Raw genomic sequence first — 19661 nt, forward strand, 5'->3', positions numbered from 1 at the left:
CAAGTATTATTTTGTTTCATCAAATATTTATAGTCGACGATGTTCATTGAATGTACGGTAGTGTAATTGGTAAAATCTGTGGCATATACCGAATCAATATCATCAAATCCAAAACTTTATTACATGATTGATGATACATTGCAAAGTACACATGTCCATGCCTAGATTTTTCAAAGGTTATATAATAAGTCGGCCTAGATTACATCATGAACTCTTTTTAAATCACAATCTGTCCAGTTATGAAAGAGGCTGGTTTGCATACACTTACTAATGATTTCTTAATAACATTGAAATGATCAGGTTTTGTTTGTATTTATTTGTCTTTCTACATTTAAATTATCACTTAGAAATGCAGCTATATTTATTATTATTATTATATTCTTTTTCACACTGGATCTTACTGAAAGGATATAAACAACTGCAACTTACTTTCACTGTCGGTGAAACCATTCGGTATCACAAGTACTACGCTGCATTGACAAATACTGTATATAATAATATAGCTGCAAAGCAGCCATAACGGGTTTTCTGCACAGTTTTAGAATCCTGTTCAACGGTGGATTTCAACAAAGCATTTGATAAGGCTCAACATCAGCCATTACTCAACCGGCTATTAGGAAACAGTATCAATGATAGGTCGCCCAAATGGCTCAACAGTTATCTCTGAACGGAAACTTGTAACCAAAATCAACGGAACGCCTCATCTTGGAATGAGACGGTCTAACTAGTGGAGTCACGCAAGGTAGTATCCTAAGTCGTCTTCTGTTTAATGTCCTGACAAATGACATACACAGTAATCCAAAACATATCAGACCGAGTAAATTTCCAAAACGACCGTAACACACTGTTCGACCAAAAAACTTAATGTTCCGACAAAACCACGGGCGACAAAACCAAAATTATGAATTGTTGCGGGTGACAAAACTTAAAATATTGAATTGTCACGGGCGACAAAACAAAAATAATGAATTGTCGCGGGCGATAAAACCACAATAATGAATTGTCGCGGGCGTTAAAATCAAAATATTGAATTGTTGCAGTGATAAAACCAAAATAATGAATTGTCGCGGACGACAAAAACAAAATATTGAATTGCGTCATAATTGGCTGATCAAAAATACCTGTCCCAGGTATAAAACATCCCTCTCTAAGGAATACCCATCAGCAATTGCAATGAGAAATGGCAAACCAGTAGGAAGCTACAGGACCTAGAATTCTGGCCAAAATTGACATTTTTGGGCACTAAAAAGGTCATAGGACTGCCATCTTGAGTCAGATCGACCCAATTTTCTTATGCTGATGGGCCTTTGGTAGATTCAAATATGAACGAAAGATCAAGGTAATTGAAAACTTCGAAAACTTCGAAAATGTTTAAAAAGTGCTGATTTTGGCAAACAACAATGGCTGCCAGTCGGCCATCTTGAATCTGACAGGGCCAGTTTTTGGGATGACAATGTGTGTAGGGTAGATACATGTATAAACCAAATATCAAGACATTACCTTGAAGCGTCTTTAAAACTTCCCAAAATAATTGGATTCCGTCTATGGATGGACGGACGGACGAAAAGTGAACACAATAACCCGCTGGGACTAAAGTCCCAAGTGGACTGAAAAAGAATTGTCGTGGGCGACAAAACCAAACTAATGAATTGTTGCGGGCAATAAAACCAAAATATTGAATCGTCGCGGGCGACAAAACCAAACTAATGAATTGACGCGGGCGACAGCCCAAAAAAAAAAAATTGTCGCTGGCGACAAAAACGAAATATAAAACCAAAACAAGAGCCCCAAGGGGCACAATGGCCAGCCTGTCAGATTTGCTTTTTGTAAATGATGTAATCTGTGGGTTATATTTATCAATATACACTCCCTGCTCAATATCATTTACATAGTAAAATCGTGTGTTAACACAGACAGCAGGAATGAATGTAATATAGAAATACTAAGTTATTGTATCGTTCAACGCCCCTGGTGGCCATATACAAAAACCAATGAGCTTGAAACTCACCAAGATCATAGACCATGTCATGAGCTACAACTTTCCAATCGATTGTCATAGCAAAATATGCATAGGTACGAATGTAATATAGAAATACTAAGTTATTGTATTGTTCAACGCCCCCTGGTGGCCATAAACAAAAACCAATGAGCTTGAAACTCACCTCGATCATAGAACATGAGCTACAACTTTCCAATTGATTATAGTTGCAAAATATGCTTAAGTATCAATTATGATGTGGAAAAACTTTTTTCCACCTACGAATGAGTACTGATGACTCCAAGATGGCCGCCAAGTGTGTCATAATTGCCTGGTCAAAAATACCCTCTCGGACATAAAAGATCCCTTTCCAAAGAGTACCCATTACAAATTGCAATGAAACATGGCACACCATTAGAAAGCTACAGTACTCAGAATTCAGGCCAAAATTGACATTTTTGGGAACAAAAAAGGTCACAGGATGGCCATCTTGAGTCCGATCGACCCAATTTTTCTCATGCCGATGGGCCCTCGGGGGAAACAAATATATATGAATGATCAAGGTTATTGATAAAAGTGTCTTCAAAATTTCCCTCGAAAACTTCAAAAATGTGTAAAAAGTGCTGATTTTGGCGAACAACAATGGCTGCCAGTCGGCCATCTTGAATCTTACAGGGCCAGTTTTTGGCCTGAAGATGTGTCTAGGGTAGATACACGTATAAACCAAATATCAAGACATTACCTTGAAGCGTCTTCAAAACTTTGGAACTCTCACGAACTATCTAGATGGTTATCTCTCGACCTCAATAGCTTCAAGACCCATCTCAAAACAACTTTGTTCCATGCAGCATACCATTAACTCTCGGAAAGCGAATTGTATTTAACATTTTTTTGGCAGAATAAAATTTGATTAAATTTGCAATTCGGGCACATGGCTAATTAGCATATCAAGGTCATACACCCGATTTGGTAAAACCATTTTTTTCGCGAACCTTGCGCAATTGTCAAGGATGAATTTTCTGTAGAGCAAATAAAAATTCCTCCCAAACACCAAATCAACTAAAGATTTCATAGAAATCGATCTTGAAATACAATTTTAAATCTTAAAATAAAACCCGGAAGTAAAACAGTAGACGACCGCGGGTTCACGTGAACCCTGATATCTGTAAACGAAATGTTGGTTGTGACAAAATTGTTCAGACGGTTTTAGGTGGTAATAAGTACGGAAACGTAACGACCATGGTCGACTTATTCGATGAAATCAGGCCTATCTATGTGATATCCAAATTTTGACTTTTTTATTCTCCAGACCTCCCTGATATAGAAATAAAAAATGTTGGTGGTACGAAAGTGCAATCACAGCGCCGACGGGGACAGAGCCGTGTCAGAGATCGGCGGAATAAAAATTGAGGTGGACGAACACGAAGAAGTAGGCTATTGCGCTACTTGAATCACGAAAACTCCTGGCGCGGCCCCGACGCTTTTCGTTGATTAAGTAATACAAATATCATGCAATGGGTTTTCACAATCTACCGCTGGTATTTACCGGATTTCAATATCACTCCAAAATTCCTCGAAACCTCGAAATATCGAACCGGAACACTTCCGGTAGATATCCGCGGCTGCCCAACCGGGAAACTTATTTGTTTCAATAGATATTGATAGGATCCATCATCTTCACCCGTCAAGGGATTCGAACCCACTAAGCTAAAGCCATGCCAGAATCGGGTCGGGCCAATCACAGCGCTTGTAACAAACCACATTAGGCTTCTGTGGAATTTCCCAGTAAATGGGCCAATCAGCGAACACGTAGCGAACGCGGAAGTATTGTCGCGTGTTGATACATGACGTCATGCGCAAAAGCGCCAGTAATGAAATCGCGATAATTCACGTGAACAGCTGCTGATATTTTCAGATAAACCAATCACAGGGAAGACACAACTTCCTGATTGGCTGATAAAAATTGAAATTTTCCCGATTTAACTTTCGTGAAAAATGCAGAAAACATTTTTATGAGACCCTATTTCAAAATTCTGCTCGCTACGATTCCGAGAATGGATTACGCTTAAATACGTGATTTGTTCGAATATGCCCTCACTTGGCAAGCAAAAGAGCCTTTTGTGTGGAAACCATGTCATTTAAATTCGCTCCATTTGTATAGTAATAGGCTCAGCCTACGGCTGGCCTAATAATGAATTGTCGCGGGCGTCAAAACCAAAATAATGAATTGTCGCTTGAGGTAAAACCAAAGTAATGAATTGTCGTGGGCGATAAAACCAAAATATTGAATTGTCGCGGGCGACAAAACCAAACTAATGAATCGTCGCTGGAGATAAAACCAAAGTAATGAATTGTCGTGGGCGATAAAACCAAAATATTGAATTGTCGCGGGCGACAAAACCAAACTAATGAATTGTCGCGGGCGACAAAACCAAAAAAACAATTGTCAGGGCGACAAAACAAAAATAATGAATTGTCGCGGGCAACAAAACCAAAATGGTGAATTGTCGCGGGCGATAAAACCAAAATAATGAATTGTCGCGGGCGATAAAACCAAAATAATGAATTGTCGCGGGCGATAAAACCAAAATAATGAATTGTCGCGGGCGATAAAACCAAAATAATGAATTGTCGCTGGCGATAAAACCAAAATAATGAATTGTCGCGGGCGATAAAACCAAAATAATGAATTGTCTTGGGCGACAAAACAAAAATAATGAATCGTCGGGGGCGATAAAACCAAAATAATGAATCGTCGCGGGCGACAAAACCAAAATATTGAATTGTCGCGGGCGCCAAAACCAAACTAATGAATTGTTGCGGGCGACAAAACCAAAAAAAGAATTGTTGCGGGCGACAAAACCAAAATAATGAATTGTCGAGGGCGATAAAACCGTAATAATGAATTTTAGCGGGCGATAAAACCGAAATAATGAATTGTCTCAGGCGACAAAACCAAAATAATGAATTATCGCGGGCGATAAAACCAAAATATTGAATTGTCGCAGGCGATAAAACCAAAATATTTGTCGCGGCGACAAAAACAAAATATAAAACCAAAATATTGAATTGTCGCTGGCCATAAAACCAAAATAATGAATTGTCGCGGGCGATAAAACCAAAATATTGAATTGTCGCAGGCGACAAAACCAAACTAATGAATTGTCGCGGGCGATAAAACCGTAATAATGAATTTTAGTGGGCGATAAAACCAAAATAATGAATTATCGCTGGCGATAAAACCAAAATATTGAATTGTCGCAGGCGATAAAACCAAAATATTGAATTGTCGCGGGCGACAAAACCAAAATTATGAATTGTCGCGGGCGATAAAACCAAAATAATGAATTGTCGCGGGCGATAAAACCAAAAGAATGAATTGTCGCGGGCGACAAAACCAAAATAATGAACTGCGCTGGTGATAAAACCAAAGTAATGAATTGTCGCGGGCGATAAAACCAAAATAATGAATTATCGCGGGCGATAAAACCAAAATATTGAATTATCGCGGGCGATAAAACCAAAATAATGAATTGTCGCGGGCGATAAAACGAAAAATAGAATTGTCGCGGGCGACAAAACCAATAAAAGAGTTGTCCCGGGGGACAAAACCAAAATAATGAATTGTCGCGGGCGATAAAACCAAAATAATGAATTGTCGCGGGCGACAAAACCAAACTAATGAATTGTTGCGGGCGACAAAACCAAAATAATGAATTGTCCCGGGCTACAAAACCAAAAAAAGAATTGTCGCGGGCGAAAAAACCAAAATAATGAATTGTCGCGGGCGATAAAACCGTAATAATGAATTTTAGCGGGCGATAAAATCAAAATAATGAATTGTCTCAGGCGACAAAACCAAAACAATGAATTATCGAGGGCGATAAAACCAAAATATTGAATTGTCGCAGGCGATAAAACCAAAAAGAAGAATTGTCGCGGGCGACAAAACCAAAATAATGAATTGTCGCTGGCGATAAAACCAAAGTAATGAATTGTCTCGGGCGACAAAACCAAAATAATGAATTGTCACGGGCGATAAAACCAAAATAATGAATTATCGCGGGCGATAAAACCAAAATATTGAATTGTCGCGGGCGATAAAACCAAAATAATGAATTGTCGCGGGCGATATAACCCAAAATATTGAATTGTCGCGGGCGACAAAACCAAAATATTGAATTGTCGCGGGCGACAAAACCAAAAAAGAAAATTGTCGCGGGCGACAAAAAAAAAATATAAAACCAAAATAATGAATTGTCGCGGGCGACAAAACCAAAAAAAGAATTGTGGCGGGCGACAAAACTGTAACAAGAGCCCCAGGGGGCACAATGGCCAGCCTGTCAGATTTGCTTTTTATAAATGATGTAATCTGTGGGTTATATTTATCAATATACACTCCCTGCTCAATATCATTTACATAGTAAAATCGTGTGTTAACACAGACAGCAGGAACGAATGTAATATAGAAATACTAAGTTATTGTATTGTTCAACGCCCCCTGGTGGCCATAAAAAAAACCAATGAGCTTGAAACTCACCTCGAACATAGAACATGTCATGAGCTACAACTTTCCAATTGATTATAGTAGCAAAATATGCTTAAGTATCAATTATGATGTGGAAAAACTTTTTTTCCACCTACGAATGAGTACTGATGACCCCAAGAAGGCTGCCAAGTGCGTCATAATTGCCTGGTCAAAAATACCCTCTCGGATATAAAAGATCCCTTTCCAAAGAATACCCATTACAAATTGCAATGAAACATGGCGCACCATTAGAAAGCTACAGTACTCAGAATTCAGGCAAAAATTGACATTTTTGGGAACAAAAAAGGTCACAGTACGGCCATCTTGAGTCCGATCGACTCAATTTTTCTCATGCCGATGGGCCCTCGGGGGATACAAATATATACGAATGATCAAGGTTATTGATATAAGTGTCTTCAAAATTTCCCTCGAAAACTTCAAAAATGTGTAAAAAGTGCTGATTTTGGCGAACAACAATGGCTGCCAGTCGGCCATCTTGAATCTGACAGGGCCAGTTTTTGGCCTGAAGATGTGTCTAGGATAGATACACGTATAAACCAAATATTAAGACATTACCTTATAGCGTCTTCAAAACTTTGGAACTCTCACGAACTATCTAGATGGTTATCTCTCGACCTCAATAGCTTCAAGACCCATCTCAAAACAACTTTGTTCCATGCAGCATACCATTAACTCTCGGAAAGCGAATTGTATTTAACATTTTTTTGCAGAATAAAATTTGATTGAATTTGCAATTCGGGCACATGGCTAATTAGCATATCAAGGTCATACACCCGATTTGGTAAAACCTTTTTTTCGCGAACCTTGCGCAATTGTCAAGGATGAATTTTCTGTAGAGCAAATAGAAATTCCTCCCAAACACCAAATCAACTAAAGACTTCATAGAAATCGATCTTGAAATACAATTTTAAATCTTAAAATAAAACCCGGAAGTAAAACAGTAGACGATACCGCGGATTCACGTGAACACCTGATTTCTGTAAACGAAATGTTGGTTGTGACAAAATTGTTCAGACGGTTTTAGGTGGTAATAAGTACGGAAACGTAACGACCATGGTCGACTTAATCGATGAAATCAGGCCTATGTGATATCCAAATTTTGACTTTTTTATTCTCCAGACCTCCCTGATATAGAAATAAAAAATTTTGGTGGTACGAAAGTGCAATCACAGCGCCGACGGGGACAGAGCCGTGTCAGAGATCGGCGGAGTGAAAATTGAGGTGGACGAACACGAAGAAGTAGGCTATTGCGCTACTTGAATCACGAAAACTCCTGGCGCGGCCCCGACGCTTTTCGTTGATTAAGTAATATAAATATCATGCAATGGGTTTTCACAATCTACCGCTGGTATTTACCGGATTTCAATATCACTCCAAAATTCAAAGAAACCTCGAAATATCGAACCGGAACACTTCCGGTAGATATCCGCGGCTGCCCAACCGGGAAACTTATTTGTTTCAATAGATATTGATAGGATCCAGCATCTTCACCCGTCAAGGGATTCGAACCCACTAAGCTAAAGCCATGCCAGAATTGGGTCGGGCCAATCACAGCGCTTGTAACAAACCACATTAGGCTTCTGTGGAATTTCCCAGTAAATGGGCCAATCAGCGAACACGTAGCGAACGCGGAAGTATTGTCGCGTGTTGATACATGACGTCATGCGCAAAAGCGCCAGTAATGAAATCGCGATAATTCACGTGAACAGCTGCTGATATTTTCAGATAAACCAATCACAGGGAAGACACAACTTCCTGATTGGCTGATAAAAATTGAAATTTTCTCGATTTAACTTTCGTGAAAAATGCAGAAAACATTTTTATGAGACCCTATTTCAAAATTCTGCTCGCTACGATTCCGAGAATGGATTACGCTTAAATACGTGATTTGTTCGAATATGCCCTCACTTGGCAAGCAAAAGAGCCTTTTGTGTGGAAACCATGTCATTTAAATTCGCTCCATTTGTATAGTAATAGGCTCAGCCTACGGCTGGCCTAATAATGAATTTTAGCGGGCGATAAAACCAAAATAATGAATTATTGCGGGCGATAAAACCAAAAAGAAGAATTGTCGCAGGCGACAAAACCAAAATAATGAATTCTCGCTGGCGATAAAACCAAAGTAATGAATTGTCGTGGGCGATAAAACCAAAATATTGAATTTTTGCAGGCGAAAAAACCAAAATATTGAATTGTCTCGGGCGACGAAACCAAACTAATGAATTGACGCAAGCGATAAAACCAAAATAATGAATTGTCGCGGGCGATAAAACCAAAATATTGAATTGTCGCGTGTGACAAAACCAAAATAATGAATTGTCGCGGGCGACAAAATCAAAATCATCGTTTTCTCGCGTTATTTTAGTTTTGTCGTAATGTCGCCCTCATTTGCATATTTGTGTTTTTTTATCTTATCAGCCTCCATACTAAAGCCTTAAGGTCGCGTAAAACTCGATAAACACTTCAAGCGACACAGCGAATGATCTCCTTTCCCCCACGGCGAACGCTTACTCCGAATGTCAAGTGTGAGTCCAGCATACGGATAGGAGTGTGTTATATACTTGTATTTAGTAAATACCTTGTGGATTTGACAATGATCGGTATGTACTGTAGGAAATATAGAGTATTGATGGTATTGATATAGAGGTTGAAGCCCGCGGCCGAATAAAGTAATATATTCTTTTATTTTGATACCTCGTCGACATAACAGCTTTTCTCCGCCATATCTCTTCGGCGTGTTTAGTTTAGGCCTACGACTCCCCGGTACACTTATGATTTATGTTAGTAAATACACGGTTAATTCGGTAAAGAAAAATAGGTATTGCTTAACTAACTGCTTGACGCCCGCAGCCAAATCACTGGTAGTTATAAATTAATTTGTACTCGATTTGATTCTCATGATGAGGAGTAACTCGCAGCTGATCCCCGGAACGACGATGTAGTGACACACGTCGATTTGTTGATGTTTACGACTCGACAGTGCTTTTAAAATCTAAAGTAGTAAATTTCCTGTGTATCGGTAATATGATTTGATGAGGAAATTGGGCTATTGTTAAAATTAGTTTTTAAAAACAGCGACAGAATGTGCAATCTTTGGGTAATAAATTTGTTAATTTATGCTTGAATTGATAATCGACGTGACAAGAAACGTGCGGTAGATTTCGGAAAGACGACTTAGAAAAACATGTCGGCTCTTTGAATGGGGCTCAATTTTCGATGTTTACGGCCCGACAGTGCTTTTGTAACGTTGATTCTTCAAAATTCGCACGGAGTATTTGTAGATTGAAGTGAGCTGAATGATATCAGACGGATTGTATCGGCAACAGCGGTAATGTTAAAAAGCCTATGTACTTTTGACAAAAAAAGTGTGGAAAAAAAAAAATAATAATAATAATAATAAGAAACACGCGAATCTCAATAGGGTTTTCTGTGATGTAACAGAAAACCCTAATTAATCAGAAATGCACTGTTTACTCACTGTGAGCCTCTAAACATCGAAATTTAAGCCCGATTCAAACAGTATCCATCTACGTATGTGTATTGCCTATGTTTCATTCCTACAGCGGCTCCTAAATACGTGTGTTTGTGTCTGTGTCCTTATATCGATATAGCTGTGTTGTTCTAGATCTGTAGTAAACACGTAAGCAGTAGTGATATTTTTATCTTTTCCTTCTACGAATCGATTGTTGAATTAGGACATTGCTCGACTGAACGCAACTGAGGAATTTTTATGGCCTTGTTTGTGCCGTATGTTAAAGAGCATCATATATTGCTTCGGCAACACAAGTTAGAGCATCATATATAGGCTTTAATACTTCGAATTCCGCTAGTAACAAGATTATTGCTCAACAGATTTACTTGAAACTTACGTGAGATGTACGGAACACAGGTACCTTGAGGTAAGTCGAAGGGATATTTGAATGGGGACCCCGTTCACCCACCAGGGGGTGTTTTACATTTGAAAATTGTGACATCGAAAAGTTACTGTGTGAGAAAATTTTTTGTCCTTGACTTTTCAGCTTCGGGCGAGCACGAAAGTTGTTCATGATAGCCCGGAGGTTTAAAAAGTCAATGGCACGCCCTATCTGCGATTAACCGTTTGGGCTCTACGGGCTCGAAAATGGGCCCCCAAATTTTTTAATGAGATTTTTGCTCCTAGCTCCTTAACCGTTGGAGATAGAATCGTGGTTGCAACGAGTGATCAGTAGCCCATGCGAAGACGCTTTTATTCATGTATGGTATAACTATGTAACTCATATGGTTCTCCAGTAGCGCCACCTATAATATGCTGGAATACGCATTTTCATCTATATCGACTAAGGGTAGCAATGGATTTCTATAAAAATTGATACACATGTACCTGGTAACTAAACGAAACGAACCCCTCATGATTAGTTCCCATTTTAACCACTAGGGGGCGTAAATTTTGAAAAATCGATTTCAGCGTCCATTTTTCGCATTTTATGCGGTCTGTTTATTATGAAAATCACAAAACTTGGTATAAGTACAAAGACATGTGTGTAATATGCCATCCTGCATGATTAGTTCATACAACTGCCACTAGGGGAATGTGAAAACAACGATTTTTGCTCCTAGGTCCTTAACCGTTGGCGATAGAATCGAGGTTGCAATGTGTGGTTAGTAGCCCTTTCCGAGATACTTGTATTTCTGTATGGTTTCAGTAGGTAACTTATATGGTTCTCCAGGAGCGCCACCTACATTTTGCTGGAAATGCATTTTCATTGATAGCTACTAAGCGGATAAAGGGGTCTCTATGAAAATTGATATACATGTACCTGGATATAAGATACAACAAATCCCTAACAATTAGTTCCTATTCTAACCACAAGTGGGCGTTAATGTTGAAAACTCATTCTAGCATCAGTTTTTTCGATTGTAATTCAGTAGTATGCTAACCGGAAAATTACCAGCCACTTGAACATGGTAAAAGTACCGTATCTTCGTTATTCTCGGTGTCATATCCCCTAACCTTGGTACATTAGCACTTTTCGCGTAGTATCCCATGTGAATCAACATAGCCATGTTATCAGCTGACCCCTAGGTGGCGCTCCTCATCCAGCAAGGCAGAAACCCGTTATCGCTGCTTTGCAGGTATATTTATTATTATATTCTTTTTCACACTGGATCTTACTGAAAGGATCTGAACAACTGCAACTTACTTTCACTGTCGGTGAAACCATTCTGTATCAAAAGTACTACGCTGCATTGATAAATATTGTATATAATATTAATCAGAATTGCACTGTTTACTCACTGTGAGCCTCTAAACATCGAAATTTAAGCCCGATTCAAACAGTATCCATCTACGTATGTGTATTGCCTACGTGTCATTCCCACAGCACGTCAGTACGTGTGTTTGTGTCAGTGTCCCTATAAGCAGTGATAAAGCTGTGTACTAGATCGGTAGATTTTTAGTATTTTTTGACGCCTTATAAAACGTTACCATTATGAAACCTAAACGATGTTAACCATTCAGCGTCATTTTACAAACGACAGCCGTAAATCGATGTGCAAAACGTCACAGGTCTATGTGTACACAAATAAGCTATCTGGCAAAATATTATTGACATAGATGTAGAATGGCTTCCTGTGATTATATAATGACCTATATTTGAACGTCGAAATGTTATATTGCATTGAATATCATTAGAAGACGTATTGTAATAGTAAAGGATGTATGATTATATCAGAAGCGGCAGGCATAAATAGAAATGATAAGTAAATCGGATTATTCGGTTAAATGGCGGATGTATAGACGATTTGGAAGTCTGATATAAAAGTCAGACCCTGACGTGGGCATGCCGGTGGAATGACGAAGCTATCTACGATGTGTGTAGGGCCGGCGTGAATTTCATCAGCGGCTACAAGCGGTCAATATGAAAATGTGTAAACATATAATTTCAATATTCAAACGTTTTAGAAAATATGTTTGATATTAGGAGTATGCAGGTTTCGTGAGATTCGCAATTTGTAATAGCATAGCTATCATATACGGCTCCGCGTCCTCTGATGGCATGTGTATTAGGTGACAATTCAATTCAATTCTTTATTGATCCTTATTACATTGAAATTTCGGGATAAAATTCCCAAATTCAATAAATACAAATTTTAAAATAAATTAATATAACATACATGACACACGGGTAATTCATACAGAACAACATAAGCATGTTATTTTAAATGACAATGTCTACTTCAACCCACCCAGACTCAAGACTCTAGGATATCGAGTGACAGCCAAACCCGTGGCCCGGGCCCGGGGACCGGGCCGGCTGGCTAGGCCACACGATATGCTCGAAGTCATGATGAAGCAGACATCAGAAGAGCTCGTTCTTCAACCATGAAGGCAATGAAGTTGCAGACCAGCTTAGAGGCATAAGTAAATGAAGTCGGTCGCAAGTTCGCGATCAATTATTGAGAATTTTCAATAAAAAAATTTAAACCACTACTAAGGTCGAAGACCCGCTGTATCATCTACCCAATCGCCAAATCTCATCATTCCCCAAATTTCTTAAAACTTCGATTTCAAATTTGCAATTCCACATTAGCTTAGCCCAGAAATTATACATTTTTTTCGCAGGCGTCAAATAATTTTTTAAAATTAATTTTCTTGTTTATCTCTGCTACTATACATGTGGCGCACTGAATGAGGTCAGTCTCGAGTGAACGCAACTGAGGAATTTTTATAGGCTTGTTTGTGCCGCATACAAGCAATAGCATCCTTGCAGTAACTTCCCTGGTTGGAGCTAATGAATGCAGCTATCTATATGCAAGAGCCTGGATGACTATATTCTGCTAGCATTACAATATTCCTCGGCGGATTTACTTGAAACTTTCTTGAGATGTATGGAACACAGGTAACTTGAGGTAAGATGAAGGGATCTTTGAGTCGGGACCCCGTTCACCCACCAGGGGGCGTTTTACTTTTGAAAATTCTGATATCGAAAAGTTACTGTGTGAGAAAAATTTTTGACTTTGAGTTTTCCGCTTCGGCCGAGCACAAAAGTTGTTCATGACAGGCCGGAGGCTAAAAAAAGTCATGGTTACGCCCTATCTGCGATTAACCGTTTGGGCTTTACGGGCTCGAAAATGGGACCCCAAATTTTTCAATGAGATTTTTGCTCCTAGCTCCTTAACCGTTGAAGATAGAATGGTGGTTGCAGAGAGTCATCAGTAGCCCTTGACAAGACGCTTGTATGGATGTATGGTATAAATATGTAACTCACATGGTTCTCCAATAGCGCCACCTATAAGACGCTGGAAAATGCATTTACATCTATATCGACTAAGGGTATCAATGCATTTCTATAAAAATTGATATACATGTATCTGGTTTCTAAATGCAACGAACCCCTCACATGATTAGTTCCTATTTTAACCCCTAGGGGACGTAAATTTTGAAAAATCGGTTTTAGCATCCATTTTTGCATGTAATGCGGTCTGCTTATTATTAAAATCATAAAACTGGGTCTATGTCTATAAAGGATATACATTAAAAATTATGCCCTGTATGATGGGAATCGTATTGTTTTGGTCGAGGGGTAAAACCACAAACGATCTGTTAGGTGCTATCTTTAATATGATTACTTCCATACCACATACCAAACAAATTTCATGGTTGTTCATGATGGGTTTTGAGATATCACAGAAATATTAACATGTGTAAGTTTAAAGACCTTTTGGGGTTGGTGTAAATACATAATCAAGGTTAGCGTGACTTATTCATATTTTATTCATGTTAAGTGCACATGTTTACTAGTTGATTGATGCAAAGTGTGTATGGGTTTGTAAATGACATCATATCTTTACATACCTGTATTGTAGTGATGCTATATCCAGGGGGACGGGTCTCTAAAACTGATGCTATATATTCATTCTTATCGAATACTGGAACATTATCATTGACATCTTGTATAGCTATGGTTACAGTTGCTGTATCTGACCTCTTCTCAGTAGTTAAATGTTCTTGTGCTTTGATCTGGAGTATTACACATGATTGAAATTAAATAACACCAAACTTCCGTGAATAAATTAGCACAGGACAATGTTATATGTATAAACAAACATACCTTTAATATAAATTCTCGATCATTTTTCTCATAGTCAAAACTGTTAATGACCTTGACACCTACAGTTGTTAGGGATTGCCCTTCGGTTGGATCAATACTAAATCTATCCCTGTGGTTGAGCAGTTCTATTTTATATTTCCCATTGTTTCCCTGAAATATGTATGAAAATAAGCTATCAAATACAGCTCCAAACCAGACATAATTCAGCAGCATCCCAAATAAGAAACTTTAAATCATATCCGTCTTTCATATAGGGATTTAAATATTTATTCTGTATATATTCACCAGCCTGTATTGGCTGTAGACAGGGAACAAGTGAAGAAATGTGTAGGAATGATTTCTTGGTTTGTCAAGTAGACAAAAATAAACCGATATAAAGGACCAATGGTCCAGTGGCTCGCCAAACTGGTGTGAAGTAAAAAATCTGTCACGTAGGCAACCGGTATGCAAAATTCATTTCATTGAAAATTAAACAAGACAAAAATAGATCAAAAAGGACTCAATTTTGGTCTGAACAAATGTTCATAATTCTAATACAACCCTAGAATGAAGTAAAACAACTAAAACTATAAGTGACCCGTTAAGATACAGTACAAACTTGGTGAGAGCTTGGGTTTCATTGGAGGGTTTTCATAATCATATGGACCAATCAGGACGGAAGCTCCCAAGTTCTTCAAATTTGAGGCCAGTGCCGGTTACCGACAAAACGAAGTTCATCGACTGACATGGTTTTTAACAAGAGGCCCATGGGCCTTGAAGCATTGGTAGATTATACTGTGGTATTAAGTAGTTATAATGTTTTACATGCCGGCAAATCATCTATGACGATGTTGATTGGGAGGACCACAGACTAAAAGGTCTTTTTGTCTAGTACGATTTTATTCCTGAAAATGAATTTATTTTCTGCCGAACGATTTAGCCTAGGCTATTTGTACTGTTAAACCTCATTAATGCGATTCTGTAAAAAAGACGAAACTAGTTTATTCTGATGTTTTCGATCATGTCCCAGCCAAGATATTTATACATTGTATCAATCAAGATTTGGAAACAAAAACCCGTTTTTACGCATGAACTGTTAGGCTCCACTGAATTATGAAAACAAAAACAGAACGATTTTTCAGAATGCAATTGCAAGACCCTGTGATCTTAGAGCTCCAAGCTATGATGCATGTACGCATGCAAAACGTCGCAGACAGCGATGCCGGCGTTGGTGTCACTGAGGCCGACTGATGATTGTTTGTCTTTTTGTTTGTTTGGCTTTACCTACGTCGTTGGGATCTTGGTTTCCCTAGACTATTCCTATTGGATTGTTCATTTAACCTCACGACGGTACGGCCTTTGAGGTGTTGCCCGCACACTGTTCGCAGCCAGCAGGACTCGAACCCACTTGTAACTCGGCATTGATAGTGGATTCAACAGCATCACGCCTTATCTCACTGAGCTACCGAGGCCGCTCGATTCAATTCCAAAATACTACAGCAGCGGCAAATAACCATCGCAATATTGTAATTTACGACAAACAACGCGTAAATTCAATCACTGTTGTTTAACGCATGGAAAAAGATAATAAAAGGTATTTTTTCCCGGCGCGCATTACAAAGCGAATCTCTGCCGAGTGCGTAAGAGGGTGCTACCGCCTTATGTGTGTGCAGCAGGCGGGCAGGCCTAGGGCGTCCTAAAAAGAATGAACGAGAAAAATGCGATCGAATAACTTTTTGGACCATTAAATCAGAAATCTGGCAACGCTATGTTGTGGGGAATAATTGAAACATTTTTTTTGTCATTTTCAGCTGTTTCTAATGTTTTACGTGAACGGAGTGACAATCTGAAGTTACAATGAAAATAAGAAGAGTCGGCGCTATTTTTTCGTACTACTATTTTCGATCCATTTTACTAGCATTGGCATGATGTCAACCAATGCTAATAATTTCATGATATGCTTTAAGTAGCTTACATCTTCACACGGACAAATCGTTATTACGCACGATATACACCGTAGCGCGCGTTATCTTTTACTGATAAATACACGCAGTGAACACGAGAGTATATAGCGATATTGCCTATACGAGACCTCAATAAAATGAGTTCAATTAATGATGATAAAAAAGTATTCCAGTCGTGTAAATATCAGACTGATTTCTAAAAATTCGATCAGTAAATCAGCCGTGTGGCGAACACAGAGGTAAATTTCTGCATTTCGAAACCAGATTTTCGTCAGATATCTTGATGCAACGCTACCTTATGCGCGGGATATCAAAACTAATCAATGAATCACTGAACATATCGCACACAATAAATCGTTATATCATACGCCTTGAGTATCAGTATCCGCGCTAGAAATGATGAATATCAACCCATTCAATTGTGCCGCCATTTTGTTTGTGAAATAACGCGGACCTGCTGATCCACCCCATTCAATGTTATGACGTCATGATGGAAGTCAAAACCAGGTCAACACAAAATTTTATATAACCAAGATTTTGAGGGGTATCATCTTTGAAAGCCCATAACTACCAAGCAAAGCGTCAGATCTTGGCGATATTAAGTTCTTCCGACGCAATAGGATTGAATTTTCACATGTGTAATTTTGGACAGTTAAAGATGCTGCAAAAAAAAATGCTCAAATAAATCGATTTTTTGACACTTTTTGGTAAATTTCTCAAAAAATATGAAATTTTCTGAATGTGGTTTTTTTCTATGAGAACTAATGAACACCTAGCATTATGAATCGTTACCAAAAGTGAGGTAGTATAAAGAGTATACAGGGTTTATATATTCATATTTTTAAGTCCAAGTCACACATACAAGTTTCTTTTGTATAAAAATATGTACCTGATCTCGGTCTTCTACAGACAATAACAAATTTGGTACCATCACATTACTTGCAATATCTTCATTAACTTCAGTCTTATAGGTTCTTGGTGCCCACAATGGAGGGTTGTCATTCTCATCCAAAACAGTTACGATCACGGTTCCAGTAGCTGTATTTGACCTATCATTTCCATAGATACCCAAGGAAGCATTCACCACTTCACGAGCCTAAAACAAAAATAAACTAGATGAAAATAAATGAAATAGAGCAATGTGTTGTTATCATTATTTGGTGTGTACAAAGAATACAAATGTAAGGATCCATGGACAAATTGAATTGCAAATCGCCCTCATGTAAGACCCTCAAATGTTCGATTAAATTCAACTAGCAGATTAGCAGTAATGATTTAGATTTTTTCATATCGAAGAATTTTCACATGATGCCTCGCTGTTAAGTTGACATGTTGTTCTTCATAGTAGGAAAGGGAAGCTTCTGTTCCCATTGACCATCAACTCGATTCTAGGACTCCTTCCAAAACCTCTGCATCAGGCCTTGAAGATGACCCATGGGTATCACGCTGAACATCGAGTTCATCTGACCCAAAAGAGGAGATTAAGTCCTAGCTGACGCCCTCTGGCTGAAGATCGAAGTTTATTCCCAGGTACATGAAACACTAAGGCAGGACCAGACTTGACTTCGCCAGGGTTATCCAGAAATCTAAATCCCGTACAAGATCTGGAGTCTTCATGACTGATGACCGGCACTGTTGTGAGTCCCCTATACTGAACCAGTCGTCCTAAAGACGAACATCCTTATCAAAACCTTCTGCACTGGCTTCACCGACTTGATGAAAAGCTAGGGTGTGGAGCTGAGCCCGAAGGGGAGAGTGCGAAACTGATGAATCTTGTTTCGCCATTTTATGCCATTTAGGTGCTTTGAAAACCTGGGGAGAATAGGTACCTGAGAGTATGCGTCTTTGGGTGCTGCCCACTAACTGGGGCAGAGCGACTGAATCAACTCCTTTGGAGTAGTCACACAGAACTTGGAGATGCAAAGAAACATGTTCAACCTGGACAAATCTAGCATAGTCAAGAAGCCTTCAGGACCGTGAACATCTGGGAAAACCAACCACAAGATAAGATGTTCTTTAGTGGCTGGATTGCCCCTTTTCTCAACAGCTCGTCCAGAGATGAGGCGTTATGAGATTCTTGCCCAGCGTTCGGACGCATGTTGGGAGGGTCCATTCATAGGTGGGACTTCTCCAAAAACCGTAGACGGACTATCCATGTAGCCCGAACCTGGCAGACCAGCGGTCAGCATACCTCTTCAAGCAGCCTCCCACTGGTCCTGGACATTCATTGCTTCTTGCTCCATCTATCCCTGTATCGTTTCTTGTTACAGAAACTCTTCTATGGTTTGCTCCTCCGCCAAGCTGATTGTTGGGGAGTCTGAAGGACAGCGACCCCAAGAAAATTTTAGAAATTAAAAGCGTTTTCCGAGCACTTAGAGCGATCATGAACAACTATTATATTTTGGAAGGTAATGGCTATTTCCAATGTTGCATATCCTCATTCGATGACAATCAGCATTTCATGCACTACGGGTCGAGCCCTGAATTATTGCAGTTAGAATGCGCCCATGAATGCACAATAAAAATCATCACACAGTGTATAATATCTGAAGGTGATTGCCACGTACGCGTGCGGCAACTGTAGTAGGCTATATACATTACTACTGTTGCTGCCCGCGCGTGTCTGCAACCGATCGATAAAAGACACACACATCCTAATTATAGTAGATACAAAATCAGTGTTGCAATGCAATACGCGACGATAAGTAAAACAGGCACTGAACACTTTTATGGTTCATCTGATTACCAATCACGCCGGACCAGCTGAGTGAGACCATCATCACCTCCCTCTACTTTTACATCATTTTTGGACTATTTAGACAAATAATATTTTTTCAAACACCGAAATCAGCGGGAATCCGCAGGGAATTCTCATCTCTGCTCCTAGTAGGGGGCTGGTGGTCGTGAAAGGGCTTGGACAACATTGTTCAACAGCCCCTGCACACCATCTCGAAAAAATCTTTGAAGAAGCGGCTAGGGGAGACCTAAACAGCAGGTTCACCAGCTCTTGAGGTATGTATCGCCCTTTTTCAAAGCTCCCGAGATCCATTGAAGAATGCCAGCAGTCGGGCTATAAAAGAGGTAGTGCCTTAAGAGGTTAA

General features: G+C 39.2%; 1 protein-coding gene across 4 annotated transcripts in view; it reads right to left on the reverse strand.

The window, feature by feature from the left end:
• Positions 1-19661, reverse strand: part of LOC141903752 (cadherin-87A-like) — a 115877-nt gene that overhangs the window by 76752 nt on the left and 19464 nt on the right. For all 4 annotated transcript variants that reach the window (XR_012619092.1, XM_074792029.1, XM_074792031.1 and 1 more), the window contains 3 exons: positions 17450-17656; positions 14618-14767; positions 14362-14526 (listed from right to left, as the gene is read on the reverse strand). Coding sequence is in view for 3 of the 4 variants with exons in the window: in XM_074792029.1 (XP_074648130.1) it covers positions 14362-14526; positions 14618-14767; positions 17450-17656 (522 nt within the window). In the remaining variant the exon portion in view is untranslated. The remainder of the gene's footprint in view (positions 1-14361; positions 14527-14617; positions 14768-17449; positions 17657-19661) is intronic.

This window comes from Tubulanus polymorphus, chromosome 4 (genome assembly GCF_964204645.1).
Source record: "Tubulanus polymorphus chromosome 4, tnTubPoly1.2, whole genome shotgun sequence".
Lineage (NCBI taxonomy): Eukaryota > Metazoa > Nemertea > Palaeonemertea > Tubulaniformes > Tubulanidae > Tubulanus > Tubulanus polymorphus.